The following is a 27,945-nucleotide window of genomic DNA, read 5'->3' as shown; positions in this document are numbered from 1 at the left end:
ACAGTTCACCAGACTTACGACAGCATTCGCCCCGCCCACAACAACCCCATCCACGTTCCGACGTCGAATTGATGGGCCTCAAATTATTGGACAACATATCGGATAGTGAATGGCCCGCTTAAACGAATGAGCGTCTAAACTTTGAATTTTTGGGACAGATCATTTCAAATTCGGTAAGAAATAAATCCATGGAATTTTGAGGATAATATTTATGGTATTGTTGGTTGAACAATGGTATTGTTCATGGTATTCATGGTATCGTTGATTGAATGAAACGTTTTTGAAATTTTCTAAAAATATTAATTTTATAGAAATTTATTCAATTCACCAAAAATAACTTCTAGTTGAGTTATTAAAAAATAACTCAACTAAAAGTAAGTTTTGGCCATTTTTAGAAAATTGAATAATTTTTCAAAAATTTATTTTTCTATCAATCATATATCTCATCATATTATCTCAAAACGTACCTAATGATTGGAAATACGAGAAATAACGTTTCAAGTGAATATTACCATAGAAAATTCTCTGTAGTGATGTCTCATTTCTGCTACTTTTTCCTTGTTCTTGCTCATTAGCATGCGCACTCTTTATCACTAATAAAACATGTATATAGATGATCATTCAACCTTCTATTATAGTGACCAATCTCTTAACCTTGATCTAAAACGTATTTCAAGTTTTTGCATTCGGTAGAATTTTATTCAGGTTTTACCTTGAGAGGGCAATAGTCTGTCAGGTCAAGCCAAAGCATTTTATATAGATATGAATATCTTATTGTCAAATCTTGTATGAGTACAACAGTTTCTCTCAGATTAAAACTAGATCCAAACTGTAGAGTTTTCAGAAACGGTTTAGAATCGCTTCAATCTTCTGTATAGTTCAAACAACAGTAATCTGCTAGAAAGTGTCTACTATAGCCTAATAATTTATGAATCATCAGAGGTGTTAATTAGCCTATATTATTGTCAAAGTGTCAAAGAAAATCAATAGAAATGTTTTGTACTAGCTTCCTACTCCTTTTGATAATAATTATAACATTGTTTTCTATCGCTAATGGTAATTCAAATTCTACTTCAATCAATGCCAAAAATGGAACATATCCAAGGGTAAGCTCTTTGTATTTATTCATCTCTCTTACATGTTATAAATATATTTTTAAGTTAAATCCATTTCATTAATTTAAGCTACAAAAGGTTTATAACTTTTCAATCTAGAATAAAGGCATGTAGCCTATTATTTTTGAATTCTACCAAAATATAGCCTATAGGTATATAATTGAAGCCTATTCTTGTTGATCATATTTGACGTTTAGTAAACTGAATGAGATAGCTTGTATATGTGACTATTGATTCTCATCTCATTGATGCTTATTTTTGTCTTTTATTTTAGCAATATCGAAATTTCAACAACATGAAGAAACAATACTATTTGCACTTCAACTTGCTGACCTGCACACATTAGGCTTAGGCTACTGTATCTAATTATTGTTTCAATTTCAGTTCGTGAACAGTGAAGAGCAATTGAGTTTGTACAAAGATGCAAAAAAGCTGAAAGATGCTATGTTAGGACTGGGAACAGACGAGGATACAATTATATCCATATTGACGAGTAGGAAAAGTAGCGAAAGAATGAGAATATCATATTTCTATAGACTAGAGTACAACGATGTAAGTAAACATTACATGATGTATTTTGGCTTTCAGCTGAAGAGTCATAAATTCTCTCAAATCACATTTCTCTCAAATGAGTATTTATATTTTCATAACTTCTCACTCATTGTTACAGAAATAGAAATTTATTATCAATTTGTACAGCAAACATTTTCCATTGGAATTGATTGATTCATTGCCTTTATTAAGGTCAGAGTTAGGACACCAGGTCCTCTCTGCCACACAACCCTATTGCCACTAGAATAGTAGTTATAATGGTAGAGGAAAAACTAGCAAGCCCTTAACTATTCCTCTCCCAAATTCAGACTAATAATGACAGTTTCGAATGAGGGTCAAAGTATACGGTAATTTATAATTATCAAAAAATTGGTTCGATTTGTTTATATTCTATTTCAACTTGTTTTTTCCACACAGCAATTCGACTACGACTTATCAAACGAACTTTCTGGGAATTTTAAGAAAATAATGCTAGCACTGATGACGGATCCCAGTGAATTTCTGGCACAAACCGTTTCTGACTGTATCAACAAAAAGAATCCAATTGACGACAGCTGCGTTATATCCATACTTTGCACTAGAACCAAAGATGAGCTCATTGCGATCATGAATAAATACATAACAAGTGAGTTATTCTGTGACTGTTGCATGTTTAAAATAATGTTTTCATAAAAACCTCATCGTTTACCGCACCCCGTTCAACCGGATCTTTTTAAATAGAATGAATTGGTATGGAAAGATACATTTTTCAACAATAATTCATTTCTTCTCTATTTTGACGTAGAAAGGCGGGTTTTCATATTGTCAATGCACTGAGATAAAATTAAAAAATATATATGTAGGGATATATATATATGTGCCGTACATGGTTGAGCAGGAAGGTATGGATGATTTGAAATAATATTTACACACTCATTTTCAAACGAAACTCAAAATTTATTTTTTTAGTTTGTACCTTGGATGTTGCCATTTTGAAAATTGAAGAGAAAAAATTAAAACATTAATTATGTACGAAAAATAACATATTTTAAATGCTGTCCTGTAGATGTTGTGAGAAGTTGTTCATACTCCTCTGAAGCATTGTACGTCGTACTGCTCGAATTTATTGTGTTATTGTTTCAATCAGGGCTTCAAAGGTTCGTGGTTTGTTTATGTACACGTGATTTTAGGTAGTCCCATAAAACTTATTACTGGGCCTTACTTTTTTCGAGAAACCGTCAATGTCAATATGGATCGTTACCTAACGATGTTTCGTGAATTCTTTCTGTCAAATTGAGAAGACGACGTATCAACGTCAATACTGTATGGTTTCAACAAGATAGGGCGACATGACATACATTGAGAGCAGCTATTGAATTTCTAAGGAAGACCTTTCCTGGACGCCTCATTTCGTTGCGTGGAGATATGAAGTGGCCTCCTCGGTAATCGGACCTGTCACCTCGTTTTAGTGGTATTGATTAATAAACTGATTGTGTAAACTGGGAACCACGGTATTGCGGTACCACGTGCAATGCTTCAGAGGAGTATGGACAACTTTTCACAACGTCTACATGAAAGTATGGACAAAAACGGACAGCATTTAACAGAATATGTTATTTTTCGTACATATTCAAAGTTTTAATTTTTTCCTCTTTAATTTTTATAATGACAACATCCAAGTTACACACTAAAAAATAAGTATTGATTTTCGTTTAAAAATGAGAGTGTAGCTGTTATTTCAAATCAGCCATACCTCCCTGCCCAACTCTGTATATTATGTAAACAGTTTCTAATAATTCTTACTTTATGAAGCAAACAACATCAATCAAAAATACTAACGCAAGCGTAGATAGTTTTTTATTGAATATAATAATCTATTATTTGTTGTACCAATTAATTATTCGTAATTCATTTATTATTTAATAAAATGTGCTTTTATTTCAGTAAGCGGACAGACAGACGCACTCCTAAATCAAATAGATGCTAAAATGAGCGGCGATTATAAGATTTTCATGAGAACCATGCTGACGGTAAGTTAAGCTGAGTAAACTTAGGCGCAATACTTTCACAGATTGAAAAAAAAATGATTTGACTAATAGTAGGTTAATAAAATACGTTTGGTGAAGAGAATGTCTTTATAAGAAATGACAAAAAGGATTATCTAATTATTGTAAATTTGGAAAATTGCATCTCTTGTAGGATTTACTTATTTAGTCATTTATGGTTTACATCTTAAATTCATGTATGAAAAGCATTTTAAATGTGGTCAACTTTGCCAAATTCTTTAGAGAAAATACTACAAATGTTGAAAGGAGGAAAAATAATGTTATCTACAATAGTAATGATTGTCAAGAAGTAATGATTGTAATGATTGTAATGATAGTAATGATTGTCAAGAAGATCTACTTTAGTAATGATATTATAATTGTAAAAATGTAGTAACGTACATGTTGAAATTCAATTTTATTTTCTTTATCAGCCTACAAGATGCCAAGCTCCTGTAAGGTGTATTCGAGAGAAAGGTCAAGTAAATCTCACCCTGGTACAAGAAAATATTAAATTGATACCGAAAAAACCTGGTAAGTTTTGATTTTCCTTATGTTTAAATCGATCTCTCATAAATTAGTTACATATTAAACACAAACATGATGAATAATTCCAATTAAGTATACTGATAGGGCTATTTGAATTGTTTAATCAATATAGAAATAATATTACATAGTAGGCCTATCCTGTTTTGAACATTTTTATATTATCACTACTAGTTTCAGTTTTGAATACATTTTCAAGTGTAATTTTTTTCAAAAAAAAAATTGAATTCAGAATCCTTTATTCAAGGTTTTTGAAAAAGGCCATTTGAAAATTGCTTTAAAGCTGAAACTAGTGGTGTTTTTATAAAAAAAGTTGGAAAAAGGTACTATGTAATTATTTCTATATTAATGAGATGATGATTACTTATCTATTCAAATGACTCTTGTGTTTGATTTATTGTATTCATTTACTTACATTACGCTTTACGAAAATAAATAAGCTTCTCCATGAATCGATCAAGAATTACCTAAATAGCTTGCAGTGGTGTATTGAAGAGAATAAATTTGTGTATTATCTTATAATTATTTTGAACTTTTAGATGACTGTGTTGTTTCCGAGAATAACCAAGGATTAATGACGATGATGGCTAAGGACAGTTTTGAGCAGCTCCATTTAATTATTTCCGAATATGAGAGAAAACACAACTCCTCTGTCACAGAAGCAATTACAGCTCATTGCAGTGATAAAACACTTGCTCAAGCTTATAATACTATTGGTAAGCACAAGCAGTATCTTATAATATTCCTAGTTGTCTAATCTATTTTTTTCGCTTTAAATATAGAAATGGAAAGCTTTCTATAATTCGCTTTAAATATAGAAAGCTTGAGGAACACATACCTCAAGCCTCTGGAATTAAAGAATTTCAACTATTCTGATCTCCTGTCTCTAAGTAAACACAATGCTTGGGCTTCTATTAAAATGTTTTGTGTTCAGTGATTTACATGTACATTTAGCCTAGTTTCTGAAAAGTCCACTTACCACTGAATTAATTATAACTCAATATATTTCTTTGCAGTTAGCTACGCCAAGAATCCAGCAGGATTCTATGCTCAAGTGTTGAAAAAGTCCACTGAAGGATTTGGCACCGACGATACCACGTTGATTAGAACGATAGTCAGTCGACATGAAATTGATTTAGCCGAAATCAAGCAAACTTATAAGCAAATGTATGGCACTACTTTGGCTGCTGATGTTGCGGTGAGTGACACTTTTCACTAAATTAGGTGGTTCGGAACCCACCTAAAGCTGTAGGTCCACTCATCTCCCATCATCATCCTTCAAATTACTCATGCACAATCTTTAAGAATGTATAATAGTATTCTTTATGAATATATTTTAAAATAAGCCTAACGTAACATAAGATAACAGCATTTAATTGAAATACTGTAACAAGAAGGTGGTAAATGAAATGAATACTATCAAATAACGCAATTATTTGCTCGAATGTCATATTAAGGGCCGAGACATACGAGGCGGGTTTTCAGACGATTTGGCACGGCACGACAGGACAAGAAGCTCTGTCCAGGAACAGATCAAGGAACAAGAACTGATTGGGTTAACGAATCAAGAATCAGCCAATCAGAGAGCTTTATGTTTTGTCGTATCGTGACAACTCGATTGAAAAAACGCCTCGCGTGTCTCGGCCCTACGGAATGTTAAAATAACTTTTATAATAATTCTAATAATATTGTTATCGATGAATACGAATTTCATCTGTTCTTCAAAAGAGTGATAATGATTGCTGGTTATTTTTTTTGTTGAGTATGATGTGGATTGATGTCTTCATGAAACCCAGACTTGTGCGTGGGTAATAAAACTGATGATGATTAGAGATGAGTTGCTAAAAGTATTCATAACACTTGTGAGTTTGATAATCTATTCAATTCAAAACATATGCTTAAGCAAATGAATGGTTCCATTGTTTAGGCGTACAATGTTGAGATAAAATTGCTGTAAATAAATTGTTTGTATAATATTCTATCATTTCATGTCACATGTCATGGAAAATTAACCAGTCCCCAAATATTGTGCAACGGTAGTAGGGGGATCTGAGAGTTAAAGGAAGCTTTTTTGCTCGAAATCCCCCTCCCCCCTCTACCCACTCACCAATCCCAACTCCCCCCGCCCCATCCCCCCTCCCCCCACAGGGTGGGGGTATTCTAAAAATAGATTTTCCCCCTCCCACACCACGCTCTCTCTCTCTCTCTCTCCTCTCTCTCTCTCTCTCTCTCCCCCCCTCTCCAAGTGATGACGAGGGGGATGAAGAAGGAGAGAGAGAGATCTCTCTCTCTCAAATAGATTTTCCCTTCCCCTTCCCCAGTATAGATGAGGGGGGTGGATATCGATTATCAACTATTGGATGAGGGAAAAAATAATTTCCCTTTGAGGGAAAAATTCTCTCTCTCTACATCTAATGCTATACTGACAGATTAAAGTGAATTGAGAAATTCCCTATTCTGTACTCCAGAATAATTGACATTCACTCAGTTTGATAGTAGCAGCGAAACAGTGAACATGGCTTCTTCCAAAGTGTTTTGTGTTTCTCAGCTTTGTGGTAATAAAATAAAGCCTACCAATGAGTGGTTTGGTTTGTGGCTGTTGACAGAAAATCTGTGCAATGACAACCTTATTACAGACATTGGGAAAATTGATTACACTGCTGGAGAAGAACTGTTGGTGCAGGATGAATCAAATCTTGTGCCTATAACAGAACCCTTTTGTGACAATATTATGCTGGTAAAGGTTTGTGGTTTGGAGGACTGCCAAGAACTGGATAAAAGACGTTTTATTCTAAAGAAGGAGATGTGTGGATCATTCAATTTGTACTTGAGAGGAAAATTCTCCAAAATGGTGTCAGCTAAGCATGGAGTTGAAGCAAAGTTGCCATACTTATTGGACAGTGGAAGCAATATGTCAAAGAAGATTCTACAACTGCTTGGGGAGGACAACTATAGAGAAGTGCAGCAGAAGTACTACAATCCAGTGGGGATACCATACAAAGTAGAGCTTGCCGATATCCCCATTGCTACATTAATGGAGGAGTTACCAACAATATTGGAGCATCTTAGGAAGGAACATTTCTATCTTCTGGACTTGGACATAACACAGGACTTTGCTGGAATATTTAACAAGAGTGGAATGTGTGATTTTCTAACTACAAATCATTGTTTTTGTTTCCAAGGAGAATATAAAGAAGACTATAATGTAATTGTGAATAATGATGGAACTGTTAGAATTGATTGCTTTACTTGGGTTAATAATAATGTGAGAGTAAAAATTTATAATAAGTTTATTTGTCAAATGACAAGCCCTGGTGTAAATAAGCAGCTAGGTAACCATATTGTAGACTTTATTGCCTGTCCAGATACAAGATTATGTGAAACCTTAACCTCTGACTTGGCTAAAATGCATGGTATTACTCGTTTGGAAGCAACAATTTATAACTACAGCATTAGAAATAACTATAGCTCTAATCAATTTGACGCTATTCAAGATTGCTTGTCACTCTTAAATGACAGTAAGAATTATTTCCAAAATGCTCCTATATTTTCTGTATCCTTAGCTAAAATGTGGACTAAACTGACAAACAATTTAAACAATAGCTGTTGTTTGGTTTTTAACAATCTCTTACAATATGTTTACTGGGGAAATAGCAATACCAAGAAATTGACTGGAGTACAATTAAATCTGCCTACCAATCCACAACAACAAAATAAAATAATATCCTATGTAATCTCTGCATTTAGCTTTAATCTACTACCCATTAATTATGTGGAAATTTTCGACAGACAACAAGGACAATATTAGTTTTATACAAAAGTGTTATATTAAGAGTGGTGAGACTTATTTCTCCAAGTCAACCACAGCTTTCTCTACAATATCCAAAGAGTTTAACCTAGAGGAGCTAGGTCTTGTAAAAACGAGTAATGTAACACCACAAGTTTTGAGAAAAAGAACAAATATTAACTCTAAGCTTGCACCTTTTCCTGTTAAGGAGATAGAACCTCTGTCTCCAATCACAATACTATCTACCAGAAAGCGTAAGCTAGAGTTGGATGAGATTAATCTCAAACGTAGAAAGGTAGAGTTTTTAGAGGCTACAGAGAGCATGAAGGAGCAGCACGAACAACTTATAGAATTTGAGAAGGAGATTGGGAATTTAAGAGAGCAACTTGAACCATATTTTTATTCACATTGGTGGAATTTTGAGCCTAGTGGGGTTTATAATGTGACTGCATTTTCTGTAAATAATAAGGGAAAATTTTCATATGTAGGTGTTTTAGGAGAAAAGGAAGGCTCAAAACATGTGTACATTGTAAAAGGGTATCACAAAAATGTTTTTCTAAATGCATACACCGCAATAGAAGACCTTAAGAAAGTGGGTTATTTTGTAATCCCATACAATGACCAAAAATAAATTATTTGTCTACCAAGGGGAGAAACTATTTGTGAAATTACCACCAATGGCATGACAAGCTATAATGGTAACACATTTCCAAAAATACAAAATCTAAAATTTTTGTCAGATGTATGGAAAAACTTGGAAGACACCCCATTCACACAGACAGAAGTGGAGCAATTCAACAACATTACTATGCTGGAAATTAAAGGGAAAGTAAAAATAGGACAGTGCAAAAGATTAGAAGAGTTACCAGAAGGTACAGAGTTGGTCATTATTGCAATAAAAGAAGTGTACAATAGAAACAAGATACGGTATATTTTACAGTTTGAGAGCCTAGAAGAATTGTATGTGTCTAACTATTGGTTAGAGGAGGAATTTGAGAGCTCTAAAATTGATTTGAATTATAAAATTAGAATTAAGCTAGATGTTCTAAAGCATAACCCCGGTAGACATAAGGAAAGAGTTGTATTTTGTATTTAATTTAAGGTATTGTAAATAGTGGAAAATGTGAGCTCAGAGAAGGTTGTAATCCAATGTGACATCATCCAGGCTAAGAGCAGTGATGGGAGGAGCCGAGGTCATGTGATAGGGGGAGGAGTGGGGGTCGCTGAAATTGCATCACCAAAAGTAAAGTAAGGTGATTTTTTATAAGTAAAGAGATTTTTTAAATAAAGTAAGTATTTTTAGATATGCTAGCTCATTCCAATTATACTTACATATTGTCGGAGAAAACATTTTAACAATAACAACTGGGTGTTTGTACAGCAAAAGAGCTCAATTTTTTATACATGCATAATATTGATGAACAGTATGATTGAACTCTTGACTGTCAGTTGGAAACCAAGCATAATATGGATATTATAGAACTTAGATTATTGTAGAGATAAGGATTCACTTTAATCTGACAGTATAGCATTAGATTATTAAGCAATAGATGTAGAGAGAGAGAGAGAGAGAGAGAGAGAGAGAGAGAGAGAGAGAGAGAGAGAGAGAGAGAGAGAGAGAGAGAGAGAGAGAGAGAGAGAGAGAGAGAGAGAGAGAGATAGGGAATTTCTCAATTCACTTTAATCTGTCAGTATAGCATTAGATTATTAAGCAATAGATAGAGAGAGAGAGAGAGGAGAGAGAGAGAGAGGAGGGGATTTCAAACCAGAATATTTTGGACTGGTCCAAATAGGAACGGTACTTGACTAACAACTAGTGTACTCCCAAAGTAGCCTACCTGATTTTTCACTTTTCTTATTGTTGCAGGGTGACACTTCAGGCTATTACAAGAAGGCCCTACTAGCTCTCATTGGACCACAGTGAGTTTATCTCATAGGATTTGACTATTTTTTATTTCTCATTTTTATGTATGCACATTTAAATGTATATCAAATAAAACATATTCAATTCCAAGTCATTGGAAAGAATGATTCTAATTTCAATTACTTCAACTGTCCTAACAAATTCTATAATTACGACATGCATAATACATTGTAATGTATTATCGTTGTAATGATATCATTGAGTTTTCAATAGCTATACTGTATTTCCACAAGGAAACATCACCGAACATGAAAATGAAAATTTGTTTAGTATTTGATAATTAGTATTTTGAATCCATCATAGCCAAGAATATCGACAGTACACTAGTAAAGAGATCGTGATAATAAAAACTAATGTTCTTGTAAAAAAGTTTGCTTTTTTTCTTACATCAAAACCGATGTAGCCTATTTAAAGACACATACAATTTAGAATGAACATTCTTGAAACTCGCTATTCAAGTTGAATTATAATTATGAAAAATTATACTTTCTGAAAAATATTACAAGTTTTGGACAAAAAATCAAAACAATTTCTGATGATAGGATATATCAGGTCATCTTTCATTTGAAACATATAGGCCTAATTGGTCATATTCAGAAAAATAGATGCAATATGTTACTAATGCGATGTTGAGGAATTATACTAATAACATTTACGTATTTATTACTTCCCGATCAATGTAAGAAGAATTTCCTTGTAGTATCCGGATGTTTCTTTCTGCAAAAACAACAACAAAATATAGAAAAAGCCTTAAAAGTTGTGGAAATAATAATTATAACATTCTATTTCATAGAAAATGAATGTCCTAGAAAATACAGTCTATTGATGAAATTCATTATTGAAATTTAAAAGCTATGTTTAGTCAATATATTTGTCATTATTTTCAAAGTGAAGAATGGAAATAAAAAATAGATTTTCTTCTAGTTTTTATGGAAAAATCAATGTGAGATTGAAGTTTGGTTCTTTGTCTGGCCATAAGAGAAATTCTTTGAAAAAGTGAACAAAAATAGGATAAGTAACAAAATGAAATCTTACTTTAAATCTTTATGAACAATTGTTCTAACAATTAATAATAATAATTACCAGATGCCAGATCCTGTGAAATCAAGTCCAATGCGTACTCTTGGATCCTTGGATCCGTACTCTTGGATATTTCTATCTTCAGGGATAGAATTACTTTCAGTGTGTTATTATAACTTGAAAAATCAATCTTTCAATTAATGAAAAAGGAGTTTTACAGTTTTACATGTAATATACATGACTTTTACAAGCTGATTTAAAATATGAATGTTGAATATTAAATGGAATAAGTTATCTCAAGAACCTTCTATCCAAACTAAGTATCATTCTTTAGCATCTAAGAGCTTGCTAATTTTAGAATTTTTCTCCAACTAACAAATGTGAATCAAGTATTCATTTATTAAATTGGATCACGGCTCTGAAAACAAGCAGAATATGTTATTCAAGAACTGACCGCAATTGAAGATGACAGCTTGGTGTCGTACATGACATTGTACACATTCTTGATTCTGTCCAAATTCTTCTCATGTCTTCCAACGATGATGCGAATGATTGTGCGATCGTCTGTTCCCAGCCCAATGACAGCATCGTGGATCTCTTTGGCAAAGAATTTGGCCGAATCAACTGCATAGTCAACTGAAATTCACATGGATATGATTAGTTTCTAAAAAAACCATGAACTGCAGTTGAATCTTTTCAAATTAGGCTATAATATTCAAGATTAAAAGTGCAATTACTTATTTATCCAGCAATGACATAATCACAAATTCCTATTTCATTTCCGAATTTTCAATAAAAATCAGTTAAAGGAATGTTATGTTTTGTCTGCACTTTCAAACACAGATATTATAATTGAATTCATCCTCACTTCAACTTGTATAATATTAACTTCCTTCTCAAAATATTGGACTTGATATACACTAGCAGCACTTTATGTTTAAATATATTTTAGAGCTGTGAATAACAAATAGTGAGTGGGTTTTTGATTTTGTATTCTAATTTTTTAAATAAGTGCAATATTTCTAAAGTTTTTAATTTATTGTGATTCATTTAGAGTATAAAATCAACCTTCAAAATTCAAAATTTTAAATCATCATTTCTGGACCGAAAATCAAGTGACGAAGCAGTGTGTGACTATATAACCTTATCTTTTGGACAACATTAACATTTTATCAAAATTTTTGGAGAGAAATAGTACAGGCTTAGCCTAGTTTTTCCTCCAATGTCATAATTGTATTATTATTATAGTATTTTATACAATAAATAAATAAAATAAAATAAAAATAAAAAATGTACCTATTAAAAATGTATAAATAGAATCAATGAAACATTATTCGAAATGGAAGTACATCGGCTATAAGAATAACATTATTTTAAAAAACTTCATCTTTTTCTACATGATATTTGAACATTGAATCATTAAAAGAAACACATCCTTCTGTGAACTCGAATGCTTAGAAGGCATTCTAATGCACACTCCTCATCGTGAAACTGACTAAAAAATAATTGAGGCTTGAAAAGCATATCTATACTACTATACAACCACGAACACATCTAATAGTTTATTCTTTTATTGGAAAGAGTAATGAAAAAACCAAGGGTAATAGGTAGTAATTGATTGGAAGGATGATAAAAGATGAATCAACATACGATTTTAGGTGGGTTCCGAGCCACCAAACAAACGGAAAAGAAATTTTACAGCTCATAGCTGCTAGTTAGCGGAGCTCGTCTTTCCCGCAGTCATTCGTTTTCAAGGGGAGTACAGAACATTCTAATCAGAGAGTGGAGTGGGTACCACCATTCACAGGAGAACCTCTTAACTCGGATCTCAATAACTAAAGTGAGGTCCACGATATAATGGCAGTGAAGAAAGATAGAAGAACAACGTGGCCGATCCTCTGTCTTGTCAATGCCTTTTATAGACGGTAGCTGATACAGGTTTATTGATGTAATATTAAGGCTCAACTCACACTTACGCGACTCAGGTCGAGAAGAGTCAGCTACTCAGACCAGTCGATTCTAGCCTCCGCGGCGTCACCATTTGGAAACACATGCTCTCGACTAGAGTCGAGTCTCTTCTCGACCTGAGTCGCGTAAGTGTAGGTTGAGCCTAACTGTTCATTCTCGTTTAAAATAATAAATCATATTTTATCAAGCAAGAAATTATATTTTTCAATAATTTAATAATGAATTTTCATAATTAGGATGAAATATTTTGTTAATTAATTATTAATTCTACATTGTTAAAAGACGATCTGGCAACAGAGCAAAGCGAGAAAGAGATAGCACTATCCGCTATGTTGAATGATAGACAAGGATAGCGATATTATTGCCAAACAAACACTGCCATTATAACGTGGACCTCACTATAGATTTGAATCCAAATCCGTTGATAAAAAAAGGCAAGCATAAACAAATTGGAATGCATGCATTTAAATACATGAGAAAAACATGTGGCGCGGTGCCTCACTACACTAGTGTTGAGTTGACTTCCCATGGTCATTTCCGATTCAACTTATTCAAATATCAAATTAAAAGTACGGTATACATCATAAACCTAATGACATATTCCTCACAACTTTGTCTTAGTGCCCCACTTGAGTTAAATAGTGGGTTGTAAAAACCACAGAACTACCTCTTTACATTGACTTTGGTATTATTTTCAATTTTCAGTTAGGCTCTATAGCAACAATTTCTAAAAATGGGTACATTTACTTCTATATATGATGTACTTCAGCATTTGTACTAGAACCATGTATTTCTTTCTGTATGAAAGTGAAGGATACTCACTTATTGTTGTGTAGACATCTACAATGGACTCATCCGAGCACCATCTCTTGAATGCAGCGGTCAGGGTTTTGTTCTTCCTCTGCTGGTAGGTTGATGCCAGATGATCCAAATGCTCGAAACTGGAAAATGCCAAAACATCGTCCAGCTTTGGGTTCTTGAGTGGCCCGCAGTCATCTGCAAAATTATTAGATGGATAAATTAATATAACTAAACAGTCGGGTCCTCTAAACAAGCACTCGGGTACAATTGGCTTAGACAGTGAGGTGGGGCAAAATTTTGGTAGGTTAAGTATTCTCATAAATATCCATTCAAAGATACAAATAATCAAAATTGAAATTTGTTATATGAACAGTAATATGAAGATAGTAAAGTAAATTCGTATGGCTTTTGTTGGTGGGGAGTCCCTTGCGGGAAGGTCCCACCACCAGAATATATAATTTAAGCCGTCAATGGGCCTTACGACTGTCATACTTCAGCCGGGACCGACAGTTTAACGTGCCCATCCGATAACACGGGAGTGATCTGGTTAAAAATATGAAGATAAATGAATGACATTGGCAATATCAATAATTAATGATAAATGAACTACACATATTTGGTAGGTTTATAGTTTTCTATTGATTTTTATTTTATTAAAAAGCAAGATTATTGAATTAGATATAAAAAATGTTTTATTAGCTGAGTGTAGTAAGTTTTTTCAATAAAGCTTTGTCGCGTCTAGAAGCAATGCTTGGTGTAGTTAATAAGGAAATGTGTTAATACAAAAAGCATGAAAATGATCAATGTGACTTTCAAATTATTCAAGTAAGTTTAGTAACTACAGCATAAATTATCTATGTAGGTACCTGAAAATTAAAAATCTATGTACCGGTATTATATAATATTATAAAATATTTTATTTTTTTTTTATTTCCAGATAAATAAGAGTAGGCCTCAATAAAAATATAAATTTGTTTCTTCGTTGTTAAGAAGAAACAAAAATTGTAGATTTTATCAATTTGATGTAAAACTTACGGTATTTTGGGATTTATAAGTATACTCACTTTCTCTAGTCGGAATCATCTCAATTTGCTCATTGATCAAATTTGTATTTATTTCTGAGTCCTTTCTCATTTTATCCTGTAGGAGAAAAGTTCAATAATCAATTTGTTATATCATATCGGTTACAGTTCTAAGTTCTTATTTAATGGAAGTTTATCATAAGCTGATGCAAATAATAATTTTCCCGATGTTAATACAACTAAAGAATAATCCGTCCATGCATTAATTGAAAAATACAAGAGTTTGAGAATCGCATTCAATTTAAAATTTTGCATCTTGAATGAATTTATTTCTGAAAAATGTTATGAGATTGATGTATTTTCATTACTTGTTGGTGTAGGCCTAGGTACCAACAATTTATTATTACTTGAGCGCGTGTGCACTCACAGTGCATGAGTGATTGCATGCAGTAATCTATAATCAAAAGCCGTAAATTATATATTTTTTAAATATCAATACTAATTATCGATACATACAATACATTTTTCAACTATTTTCATATCAAATATACTTTATGTTTATGATTTGAAAAAATCAACTAATATCTCTTCAAATATTGATATCATTCATATTTTAATAACAATGTGCAACAATGAAATGTCTCCTTCATATACTATAAGCTGACTGAAAATAGGTTTCAACTTTCAGTCACAAAATCTATATAACTAAATTTTATACTTCTAATAATATAAAATATTAAATGTATTGAATTAGTAGAATAACTTACAGGGTTTGCAACGATCTTATACAAGAAACTCTTGAACTCTCCGTCACTGTATTGTAGAATATCATCTTGCAATGAAACATTGTACACTGAAATATAGAAAATGTATTACATTAAAGTTGAAGAATTAAACTTGAGCGAAAAATGCATCCACATGATTGTGTTATGGCTTTCCCCCCTCATTATAATAATTATTACGAATATGAGAAACGATTGCCACCACAAAATAGTGAAGTAGTAATAGTTCAGTAGTGACACAACAGGATGGGCTACCTGTTTTTATTTCTATAGAATCACATCTTGAAATGGAAATTATTGTTATTTATATTTCAAGAATTTCAGAATAATGCTCTATGCTCGATTAACCGTTAGAAGTTATTCTACAAATCAAAAATTATCAGGCCTCCATCAACAGCCTGATATTGGAGTAATATTAATCGTATCCACTATTGAAACATATTTTTTGATAAGCGAAAATATTCAAATATTCAAGTTTCTGGATTAGTTATGTAACTATGTTCGAGCTGTAAGTTTCAAAAATAAATCAAGTGGGCTACTGTATCCAATTTTAAGAATTCCACATTTTCTTTTGAAAGTTGATGCTACATTTTATTTTAAAATATTTCCAACAAAGACGAAATACTTACACAGTGCATAGATGTGCTTGAGTTGCAAGATGTCAGGCTTGGTGATGGTGGCAAGAATGGACCCGACAACGTGGTCATCGGCGGACAAGATCGAGGTCAATGCCCTGTGCAGCTCTTTGGCCTGCAGTTCATATTGATCTCTCATTAGAGCGATGATCACATTGCCATAGTTTCCTGACAGATCGGCCTTCAAATCATCTATCAAATCCTTTAAACAGAGAAATTACGTATCAGTTGATAAACTGAATCATTATGGGTCGCCTAATGCTACTATTATAATTGAAAATAAGTAGGATAGTACACTCAACAGTGAACAAGAGAGAAAAGAGCACGAGGAAATTCTATGAACGGAATTACACTAATTTATGACTGCAATCTCTCATTTTTTACACCGCAAGATCAGTTTATCAAAGAGTGAGTCTATAAATAATTCACTATAACTTATATATGTGCCATTGTAGCACTGAATATAATTCCTGTCCCTGAAATGTATTTGTCACCATGAACATACACAATAATAATATGAATAGAAATAATATTGTTACTCTGAGTGACCTTGGTGTCATAATGAGGAATGTACCAATTATTGCAATTTTAATTTCAGTTATTATGCATTCGGTAATGTGTGAATCAATATGTGATCATGTAATCAGTAATCATGTCAAATATGTTTTGTGCTTCTAGAATGAACTCTACAACATCAAAAAAGTATAGAAAAATCACCTTCTGATAAAGTTTGGTGTATGCCTGTCTTATCTGTAGCCTCTGACTTTGAGAGCGATTAGGAATGATATCGACGACAACCCTGTCGTTAGTGCCCAGGCCTACGATGGCCTCACTCAGGGCCACTGCATCCACTGTAGCATTGTACTCCATTTTACCCATTTCCACCGGAATCACCGGGATGTATGATTGCTGCGCTTGAGTTTGGCCCTGTCAATTATTTAACCATTTATTAGCAATTAGATAGTATTCATTTATTTATACATTGATACATACAATATGAATGATACATGCTCAAATATGAATGATTGGGAAAGGAACAACAGTTCTTTAATTATTAATAGTCGTATTATATAATAGAGTTTTTTCTTGCTTAATGAAATCCAATGATTATTTTGTTACATTTTTGCTGTCTTATTGTTATAATAACTATTTTATTATTAGACTTACTCTTGTATTGGAACGCATGTATTATTCCTATTGATATTTATTAATTTTTAATGGTCACCAGGGGACCAGTGCACCCGTTCTTGTTCGGGAGGACTAAAAAGTACTACATTACATCAGGAAAACTACATGACAAATATTTTAATAGGATATTAAAAGATAAGTAAGGGAGGCTTTGCTTTTTAAATGTAAAGGTTACTTATAAAAAGTTGAATAATAATATCATTGATATTCTTTTATTGCATAGCAATTTTGGTGAACATTCATACAAATTTGGAACGATTTTATTCATACAATATATAATGTCGGCAAGTTTAGGTATTCTAAATCCTATACTATTAAACGAGCAATAATTTCTGTTTAGATGTTTTGGTGTTTAAATGTTTAGATGTTTATATGTTTGTATTTCACCGGATCTCGAAAACGGCTCTAACAATACTCACGAAATTCTGAAAATAGTAGGTTTATAATATAAAAATTCGATTGCACTAGTTCTCATCCCTGGGGAAACTCGCTGAAGGACATGATGATGGAAGTGAGTGAGCGAGTGCATGTGTGTGGGACTGAGACAAAATTATGACTCAGCTGTTGAACTTTTGTACCTAATTCAATCAGGTACTTAGTGGCAGTTGTACAAAAGCCGGTTAAATTTTAAACCTGATTGATTCCAGTAGAACCAATCAGATAAGCTATCTTTTTGAGATGGTCTTCTGTGATTTGGTTCACGTGGAATTAATCGGGATAAAAATTTAACATGCTTTTGTGAGAGAAATTTTTGCATTCCTCTGCGAATTAATCTCAATCCACTGTGATTAGATAGAACCTCTCTGTATGAACTATGAATATTTATTATAATTTCTTCTTTCGTAATAATTTTTATATGCTTTTCTAGATTTGTAGGTACTCCAGAGCGGAGTTAGGTGCCCCGATATTTATCATAAATTGGAACAGGTTGTCACTGATGTTGTGTTGTTGGTAGTATTTACTTTTTAACATTACGGGAGTAAATAACACAAGTCGAACAAAATGTATATTTAAATGGTTTGGTTTTTGGAATAAATATATCATCTGAACAAATACATTTTGTAAATTCTATCTATTAATACCAAATATCGGGGCACCGAGCTGTGCTCGTTATTCATTCATTGATAAACAGAACTCAATTCTTTGAAATGATTGGGAAAGGACTAACAGGCACAGCCCAAAACTGTTTCTTCACCGAATTCTGATTTATACACTATAAGATTTATAGTTGGAATATTTAATATTCCAAAAGTAGGTTATGTTTCATACACATGTTTCAAGTGAAATTTTCAGTCCAAATATTCGAAAACATAAAAGTTCTAATTTAGATTGTTTACATACCAAATTGAATAACAAAATATAACACTCACCAATCACTTAGAACTGTAAAATAATGATTAACTTTGAATATTATGATATATTCCATCTCATGTCAACAAATCAGATTACTGTATTTTGATAGAGTCAATTAAAATTTCTAGATTTCTCGCGAGATACGATAAGCTAATTGATTACACAGCTGATCTCCCACACAGGCACACGCATCTTCTGTTATCGACAGACGACGAAATCATCATCTGTTTTTCCAAGGATGAATAATTATCCTTTTCATGTCCTTCAGGGAGTTTTCTCAGGGATGAGACCTAGTGCAATCGAATTTTGATATCATAAACCTACTACATTCCGAATTTCGTGGAAATCGTTAGAGCCGTTTCCGAGATCTGTTGAACATAAATAACCATATAACCAGATAGCCAGATATAAAAATAGAAAAGTATAAACAGATATACAGAAATTGCTCGCTAATATAATAGGTTAACAACTTATAGTCCAGTCAAATGATAGTTTTTCAGGAAACAGCCCCAAAAGAATTTTTTTCGATGGTTCTATCTGTATTTTGGGGCGCTAAATTCCAATCTGAAATTTGCTGACACGCCAGAGGGCGACTTCACCCCCAAAATTTTGAACTTTTTAAGTTTTCCATTTAATCTCGAGAAGCTTGAATTTATCGAGAAAAAGCATTCTCTATATTATAATATTAAAGATAATAAAATTTCCAATGAATTGACTGGTCGCGCAGGACTACTCTTTGGATCTTTCATCTGTAGTGTTCCACAAGATACACAACTTTGAATGTGCGAGAAATTTGTGATACTTCCCCCATTTTCACAGTCTCGCATATGCAACGTTGCGTATCTTGTGGAACACTTCAGATAAAAAATCCAAAAAGTAGTCGAGGTTGTGATGAATTTTCTCCTCTTTTCACTCCCATGAATTATACTTCTGTTTTCAATACCGTTAAAAAGTTACAGCCAATTGAATGACGATCTTTATTTTCTCATTTTTCTTGCGATTTTACTGTTATTAAAGAGTCTCTAAAATGAGTACAATACATGATAGAAACTTGTGATTGGTCTTAAATGAGAGAAAATTCCATGCTCTATAAGCTGAGTTGCCTTAAATATTGATCTTGCATCACTGTTTATATTGAAAAACTGTCAAGTCTGTGAAAATGAGAAAAATATCGAAAATTTCTTGATTTTTTGAATCAAACTTATCTTACTTCACGATTATATTTTTACAAAAATCATTCACCTCACATAAAAGAGGAGATTTTTTCCTTCAAATCAAGACCAAGTATCATTATGAGTTACCGAGACACACAGTTTTGAATATAGAAATCGTTCATTTTTCTATGCATTGAAATATGGGCTCAAATACACTAAAGGAGGAATTTCCTATTTTTTCAACAAATTTTAGTGAGACGATACATGATTTTCAACCGCCTTGTCGAGCTGATATGAACGAGCTGTAGTACGAGGAGATGTGATCATTCAGTCAAAAGTTATAAGAGTGTTTAAAGTTTTGATCCTGGACGTATCCTTATGTGTGCCCCCCACTAGGAATTACTAAAATATAACGAGTGATTCTCATAGAACATAACCCTCGTAAGGTGATTTCAGCCGAAATATGTTTCTTTTTTGTAGGAAGGCCATGAGAAGGTATTATAATGGAAATTTGAATTTTGGCTGTAGGACATGATTTTCTATTTTTGGGTGTATTCCCCCTCCCACCTCTACTAAATTCAAAAATAGGTACCTCAGGAATTCTGTTCAGAATTAATATTGTTAATTCACGTGATGTGTGGCTTTCTATCATTACTAGAGAAAATCCTAGTTGTATAGGGTAGAAGTGGTAGGTTTGCATAATTTTGAAAACTCCTTAAAAATACCCCTTTTTTGAAAACTTTTAGCTCCAGAATCAAGAATCGTAGAGTCCTGCTCGACCACTCAATTTATTGGAAATTTTAATATCTTTAATATTCTAGAGAATGATTTTTCTCGAAAAGTTAAAGGTTCTCAAGATTAAATGAAAAACTTGAAAAAATTCCGAAATTTTGGGTTTTTTTTGGGAGTTTTGGGGGTGATTCCGCCCTCTGGCGTATCAGAAAATTTCAGATTAGAATTCAGCCCCCCAAAATAGATATAGAACCGTCGATAAAAAATCTTTCGGGCTGCTTCCTGAAAAACGACCATTCCACTGGACTATTATACAAAACAGAAAAAAATAATGAAGCATTACAATAATTACTTGATTACTGTGTGGTAAATAGGGTGAAAATTTGAAAGATTGAAATTGGCTTCATTTGATATTTTTGACAAAAGAAGTTTTTTCTTCTGACAAATTCACTAGAATTTGCGATATTGTTTATAATTGCATTTTCATTTCAGAGACATTAATATCATCATGAAACGCCTTCGAAATTAAAATAATTATTAGATTAAAATGTACATCACAATTCATTACATTACATTGTGCTTTTGAGAAAATTAGGTTTCAACAGCAAGGGAACACAGGACCATTAAAAATTAAAATTAAGCAAAGGGAATCAGAATAATAGTGGATGATGAAGTTATAATTTATTTTTGTCAAAGATTTACCTTCAAACTCATAGGCTTAAAATTACTAAAATTTCTGCATACACCATATTATCAATTGTATTTTTCATGCTTTATATTGAGTTACACTTTGCAAAATATAACATTGTAAAGGTGAGAAAAAGTATTAAAACTACATTAGGATTTTTTAGCCATGATTCAAAATGTTGACATGAAATGTAAAAAAAATCGTGCCCCCCCCCCAAAATATTGATGGCGCAAATTGCGCCATGCCCCCCCTTGTGGGCACCCCTGATGGTCACTATGTTTTTATCCTCATGTTCACTGATTCTTAGCTTGCTAAGTTCGGCTGGCTCCTTCCCCAAGCTCGAGCTTGCTCTTTTGGGGAAGTAGTTTGATTATTTGATTTTGTACATTAATTTAATTATTGCATAGGTAGTTTATTGATTTATTTTGTAATTTATAAGGAATAAATAAAAATGAAAAATCATTGCGGATCTATGAATACACTAGAATTAATAAACTGTAAACTCAGTTAATATCTTATTAAATCTATATATATAAAAGCGAAATGGCACTCACTCACTCGCATAACTAAAAATCTACCGGACGAAAAACGTTCAAATTTGGTAGGTATGTTCAGTTGGCCCTTTAGAGGCGCACTAAGAAATCTTTTGGCAATATTTCAACTCTAAGGGTTGTTTTTAAGGGTTTAAGGTTCGTCTTTTAGCATGTATATTCTTCTTCTCCCAATCTCTTAATTATAATGAAATTTCCATATCATATGTTACTATAGAACTATAATCTAGATAGAGTACCTCTTCGAAACAGTTGTTAACTGGCAACTAAATTAATAATTTTGTCAGGTTGGCATTAAGTTGAGTTGACTTTGTTAGGTTGGCACCAAGTTGAAGATTTAAATGCATTTATCGCGGAAAAATTGATTGGGCACTGCTACTTCAATCCTGGGAATATTATATTACTAGCCGTCAGGCTCGCTTCGCTCGCCATATCCGTTTAGCCAGACGATTAGTCTGGACCCCCGACTGGATTGTTCTAACATAATAATTATGATAAAAATGCTCAAATGAAAAATGCAGGCGAGCGAAGCGAGCCTGCTGATCTCATTCTTGGACGATCCAGTCGGGGGTCCAGGGGGCGGAGCCCCCTGGCTAGACGGATATGGCGAGCGAAGCGAGCCTGACGGCTAGTAGAATATAATTCTTAGTACCTATTGCAACATAAATGGAAATCGATAAAATTAGAAAACGTGCAATATTCTTTGTAGGTTCTTATAAAAATCATACCTCCACTCTAGCTAGTAAAGAGCAGTAAGAAGAAAACTCGCAATTGCAGTACGTCTGTTTAATTTAACCGTGATTAAATTGCGTCATTTAATCAAATCAATGAGAGGATTGGAAAACATAATTAACCAACGATGGTTGAATTTAATAGAATAACATGCGACTGGGCCCAAGAGTTTATCAATAAGAATTCCATGTACATTTTTCCCCACAGTAACAAAATATAACAGAAAATACAATCAATACAAGATTAAAAATTATTTAATCATAGAAAATTCAGGAGCGTTTTCAATATTCTTTGGGTATAAAAATTTAGTATCTATCTGCCTCAAGGGTTGAATTTTTGTGAGGAATACTATAATGTAGTGGACTGTAGCTACTCATAACTCGTTTATTCTATTAGGGTGTACTTATTCTATTACAATTATAGATTGACAATCAATAACATATACTACAGTAAAGAATATTCGTGATGAGAATGTGACATATAGGAGTAGAATGAATTAACGTATATTGAGAATTGTTTGGATGAGGCTTTCAGAATGACTGGCTGAGAGAAGGTCAGAGCGATTTGGCGACTTAATATCCGCAGAAACGATCTCTAATTTAGGTGAAGTAGGGAGAAAAAATAACTTGACTTACCACTTTGGTGTGCTTTTGCTGTGGTGCACAAACTGTATTTTGGAAGCACACAAATACTCCGAGAATAGCAACTGAAAACTTGATCACACTCATTTTAATGACAGAATTAGTTTCACTTGAATATTCTCAAAACAGCATGAAAGCGTTTTTCATGCAACTCGAACAATAGTTTGAGATAGATTGATGTCACTGTATTGCATCAACAATTCACAGTGTATCTTTGAACTTTTCCAAGACTGATTAGAATGGTCGAAAAACGTGAATTTCTGGGAATCAAGAACTAGTTCATGTGAACATGTTTGACGAGTACCACATTTCAGTCGATAACAACGAGACTTTGGTCGCTAATAATATTGATAATATTAATACTTCTCTTATTATTGATTCAGCAGACAAAATAAGAAATGTACTATCACAAATATTATTCAATTTTATTGTGCGGATGGCTCAAACAATTTCAAGTCGCTATTCAAATACATGTAGCCTATCAACTAGAATGATAATCATAAATCAATGATATAGTTTTTAATGTGTATAAGCATCAAACAGCAAAATTTTATCTCATAATAGAGTTAATTATTTTCCTTATTATGTTTTCATTGAATCCATCACGGTTGCTTGGATTTTCATTCTTAGAACTAGTAGTCTATGATGAAAAAACTAGCAACGGAAGTTCCCAAAGTTTAATGGAAACAATTGATTTTTAAGAATATTTGCCGCAAAGAAGCACTTACAGCTTACATTGGTAATGTGAATTTGAAAATTGTTATTTTTATATAGTAATTACAATACAACACAGTCGACAAGATTTGAAGACTTAAAATCAATTGACTAATATTAACTCAATTCGACAGAGAATGAGAAGTGGTGCAGAATCTCTGAATAATGTAGATTTTTAGAAAATAGTTAATGTGAATTATATTTTACGAAAAAACTGTGGAATTTGAACCTATTATGAACTCTCTAGAAGGAAGAATGATTTCACTACAGACTTCACCAATTCCACTACAAAGAAATCTGCTTATTCAACACCTTTGAAGCAGCGATTCTCCAACTTCAAGACACTGTACAACTCCCTTCATAGACTGAGAATTTTGCCGACCTCCTTTCAAATTGCGAAGTGGAATTGGCTCAATTGGTTATAATATGCAGGATCCCCTTCCAAACATCTTAAATCGCCAGCTCTTTTCAACAAATTGACTTTGCAAAACAAAAGCAATATGCTAAAAATATCTCAAGATAATATTTTATTTATAAATATTATTTTCTCCTATTTTCCAGATAATAATTAATTCCTTTTTCACGTCAACAAGATTTTATAATAGTAGATCTTGATAATTAACAAATATGAATCACAGTGTTAGCATAGAAATTTCAATATTTTGATGAAACTAGAAAAAATACTGTATCTCTAAAAATTCCATACAGCATTTATAAATCATTTTTTAATTAATACATTTATATTAATTTGAAGTTTAGACGAGTTCAAACGAGAACAAATACAATTTTTTTGCACGGCATCTAATTATAACACTAATCATCCAACTATATCTCGTTTCAATTTTTTGCTCTCCCCACTCAATTCTTCAATTTGCTTATTCAATTTTCTATCTTCCAAGGTTAATTCTTTAATTCGATTATTCAACTTATTATCTTAAGCCAAACCTGTTTTATGATTCAATTCCCTATTTACTATATTCAATTCTCCTGTCTGCTTATCCAATCTTTTATTGAATTCTTCAGCCTGTTGATTCAATTTTCTATCATCTAAAGTCAAATCTCCAGCTAGCTGATTTGATTTTTCATCCTTTCCAGGCAATAGGCTTACGGCAGTTTTCTTAACTCTCTTTTTTCCGATGCAAATACATTTCACAACAGGTTTTGGAAAATCTTCACCCAGCTCTCTTCTACGTTCAGCCAGGCTTTTCCTAATGAATGGAGCTGGAGCATTACCTAAATACCTCTGTAACATTCCATCCATGTTGTTTCCTCGCAATCTATTGATTATTCTCCGCCACAATGAGGTTCTGGCCAAAGTAATGTTGTCTTTAGTTGGTATGCACCTTCTACACAAATTCTTCCACTCACCTTCAAGTTCTTTTCTTTTCTCCACCTTTTCCACCTTCTCCTCTAATTTTTTTTCTTGCTCAATAATCTTGCCAACTCTTCTGCATGTGAGTAGTCCTTCATCTTTACCATCACCACTGGTATTACTTGAATCTTGGCCACTCTGACCCCCCTTATTACAAGTGAGAAGACCACTATGATTTTCTCTCTCTATGACATCAGATTTTCCTGAACTTTTACTTTCCTGTGAGTTTCTGCAATTTCCGCAGCTATAGTTCTGCTGGCTGTTTGATAAATTTGGCATTTTCAGTGATGTAAAAACAAGGCGATTATTGAAAATATTTTTTCGACTAGAGCAAAGATTTTGAGATGGGTATACCTGAAAAAAAAACAATTTCCATATTAGGATTAGAGTTAGCTATTTTCTTTATTTTGTTATGCAGTACCCCCTAAAGCAATTATTACAGTAAAAATTTACAAGAGTTTAAAAGACTTGAAATAGTGATAAAAGAAATTTATCAAAGATATAAAAAATACAGCTTACCTGTTGATTATGTGACAGATTATATAACCCACAATAAGACAAATAGCAGTTATCACGTCCCAGTACATCACATGAATTTTCTAGTATTTTATACTCTGGTTGAATTCCAAGAATTTTGTAAACTAGAAAGATATTGTCCTCTTGGAAAATGTAATTAAATGGATTTGATAAGACAATCCCATGAATAACGAACAATCCTTTCATTAGCTGTTTTGAAATATAATCATTACCAAGTTGAGCAAGAACAATGTTATTATTCATCCTCATTTCATGGATATGTTTATTTGAGTGCGTAGAATCATCAAAAGCATAGTATTTTGACATGATGCCATCATCAACATTCTGTTTATGTTGTTCAATTGTCCTTTCTGATTGAAAATGATCTGATCCGCCGGTACTTTTTGTCTTAATATTAAACCTTCCTTTGCTTGTCAAGTGTCTATTAAAAGCAATAATATTTGGGTAGATTGTACATTTGTTATGAAGAAATTTGGTTGAATGTAACTTTGAATAGAGAAAACAAAGTGATGTAAGTTTCATTTTTTTTCTTATAACAATAATTTCATAGCATTTAATATTAGGTGTTACAAAAACTGTAAAAATTTAGAAACATTGATAAACTAGACTTTTTACCACAAAATTTTGAATTCTAACCAAAAAATACATTATGCCACTAGTGATTAAAATCACTATAAAGATATTATATCAGCTGATAAAACATACATTAAATTTAATCAAATGTGTATCTAGATCACATTCTATTCTACATTCCTTGAATGTAGCTGGTAGATATAATTAATATGTAAAAGAGGAAGAAGTTTCCTTCTCGTACAGTTCTTTTTTCATGAAGAGTCTATGAAGACTCTATGAATAGTGTATTAGTGACCCCCTGGATTGGAGAACTCGCTCAAGAACTGTTGTATTCTAATCTTTGAAACCAGCAACTTTTAACTACACAGAGTTGATGAAAATCATGGAAACAGCTGAATATTTATCTAACAAGAATAATTTGACAGGAGGTTTGATTGAGGATCCTATTTGGAATGAAAAATTAATCTGTCGCTTCAACATCTTTTGTCCCTCATATGCATCCATACTCATTTTTTATAATGAGGAGGTGGTCATGTGATACATGATTTCGATACAGAGTTTCAAGAGAAAATGGAGAAAACCGCACATTGATATCTCAACCCCTATCAGTTTTGTTGATGTAAAAGTTGTAATTATGTTGCATATTAATCAGCTGAAATCATGTGTCTGCGCATGTATTCATGACTATCTGTGTGATAGCTCCCAAGTAGCCTCAACTGACGTTATGAATGGATGTATGAATGAATGAAAAAAAAACTGTAGTAATTACATGCAATGAATTCTTTAGCTGACTAAATCACAACCATTTTTTTCTTATTATCTTCAAGTTATTTAGAACAATACAAACAGACGGACAACGACTCGCTAACGCTCATTCAATACTTACTTACTTGATACTTGTAGATATCCCACTAGCGTGACAGCGCCGTGGTTGTCATTGGTTGGCCCTGCGGAACCTGTCATCATAGAATTCCTGCAGGCTATAGTATGGTCTTTGTTGTAGGTGCCTCTTCAGTAGGTTCTTGAAGGCACCTATGCTTTCAATATGTTTTATTTCTTCTGGGAGATGGTTGTAAATCCTGCTGCATAAGTATCTGGGCCCCTTTTGCGCCAGTCCAGTTATCACTGCCAGTATATGGGTGTCATGATGTCGTCTTGTGTTGTATCAATGTATAATTATGTTGGTTCGGTTGGAAATAATCATCAGAGCTGATTCAAAGATAAGGAGGGCTGGGAGTGTTAGTATTCCAGTTTCAATAAACAAAGGTTTGCAATGTGCCAGGTAGTTTTCATTGCATATAATTCTAACAATCCTTTTCTGCAGGAGAAGCACACGTATTGCGCTAGGACCGCTCCCCCAGAATGTTATGCCATAATTCATTATGCTCTGGAAGCAGCCATAGTACACCTTCATCAGTATTTCAGTGTCGAGCAAGGTTCGCAATCGGCTCATCATGTAACAAACTGCAGTAAGTTTTGAAATAAACAACATTAACATTTTATCAAAATTTTTGGAGAGAAATAGTACAGGATC

General features: G+C 32.9%; 2 protein-coding genes across 19 annotated transcripts; one reads left to right on the top strand and one right to left on the bottom strand.

Annotated features, from left to right (window-relative positions):
- The first annotated feature begins 10 nt into the window (after positions 1-10).
- On the top strand, positions 11-10,049 carry LOC111051511 (annexin A11). Of its 3 annotated transcripts, none has more exons than XM_022338042.2 (8): positions 11-173; positions 1,500-1,667; positions 2,085-2,292; positions 3,591-3,676; positions 4,126-4,225; positions 4,777-4,953; positions 5,254-5,435; positions 9,892-10,049. In XM_022338042.2, the coding sequence occupies exons 2-8, from the start codon at positions 1,560-1,562 to the stop codon at positions 9,946-9,948; spliced, it is 918 nt and encodes a 305-aa protein (XP_022193734.2). In that variant the 5' UTR covers positions 11-173; positions 1,500-1,559; the 3' UTR covers positions 9,949-10,049. The 3 variants fall into 3 exon arrangements, with proteins under 3 accessions (XP_022193734.2, XP_022193732.2, XP_022193733.2); XM_022338040.2 differs by lacking the exon at positions 11-173 and adding an exon at positions 663-1,106; XM_022338041.2 differs by lacking the exons at positions 11-173; positions 1,500-1,667 and adding an exon at positions 724-1,106 and having other exon boundaries at positions 9,892-10,042.
- Positions 9,972-27,782, bottom strand: LOC111051512 (annexin-B12). 16 transcript variants are annotated; one of them, XM_039437005.1, is made up of 10 exons: positions 25,821-26,514; positions 24,159-25,655; positions 23,210-23,553; positions 16,894-17,103; positions 16,171-16,378; positions 15,527-15,612; positions 14,802-14,877; positions 13,759-13,932; positions 11,423-11,604; positions 9,972-10,665 (listed from the first exon to the last, which is right to left on the bottom strand). In XM_039437005.1, the coding sequence occupies exons 3-10, from the start codon at positions 23,300-23,302 to the stop codon at positions 10,612-10,614; spliced, it is 1,083 nt and encodes a 360-aa protein (XP_039292939.1). In that variant the 5' UTR covers positions 23,303-23,553; positions 24,159-25,655; positions 25,821-26,514; the 3' UTR covers positions 9,972-10,611. The 16 variants fall into 16 exon arrangements, 7 of the variants coding, with proteins under 7 accessions (XP_039292939.1, XP_039292938.1, XP_039292940.1 ...); XM_039437004.1 differs by having other exon boundaries at positions 23,210-23,700; positions 24,202-25,655; XM_039437006.1 differs by having other exon boundaries at positions 24,202-25,655.
- Positions 27,783-27,945: the final 163 nt, after the last annotated feature.

Source organism: Nilaparvata lugens, chromosome 10 (genome assembly GCF_014356525.2).
Source record: "Nilaparvata lugens isolate BPH chromosome 10, ASM1435652v1, whole genome shotgun sequence".
Taxonomy (NCBI): Eukaryota; Metazoa; Arthropoda; class Insecta; order Hemiptera; family Delphacidae; genus Nilaparvata; species Nilaparvata lugens.
Note: the sequence above shows the minus strand (reverse complement) of the source record. Positions and strands in the feature narration are given on the sequence as shown.

Excerpts from the sequence above, each read along its gene's own strand:
- LOC111051511 (XM_022338040.2), top strand. The coding sequence starts at position 993 with ATGTTTTGTACTAGCTTCCTACTCCTTTTGATAATAATTATAACATTG. Across the intron at positions 1,107-1,499 it reads AAAATGGAACATATCCAAGG|TTCGTGAACAGTGAAGAGCA; the intron begins GTAAGCTCTTTG and ends TTTCAATTTCAG. Across the intron at positions 5,436-9,891 it reads CTTTGGCTGCTGATGTTGCG|GGTGACACTTCAGGCTATTA; the intron begins GTGAGTGACACT and ends TTATTGTTGCAG.
- LOC111051512 (XM_039437005.1), bottom strand. The coding sequence starts at position 23,302 with ATGAGTGTGATCAAGTTTTCAGTTGCTATTCTCGGAGTATTTGTGTGC. Across the intron at positions 16,379-16,893 it reads ACACCAAACTTTATCAGAAG|GATTTGATAGATGATTTGAA; the intron begins GTGATTTTTCTA and ends CTCTGTTTAAAG. Across the intron at positions 13,933-14,801 it reads GATGATTCCGACTAGAGAAA|ATGACTGCGGGCCACTCAAG; the intron begins GTGAGTATACTT and ends ATAATTTTGCAG.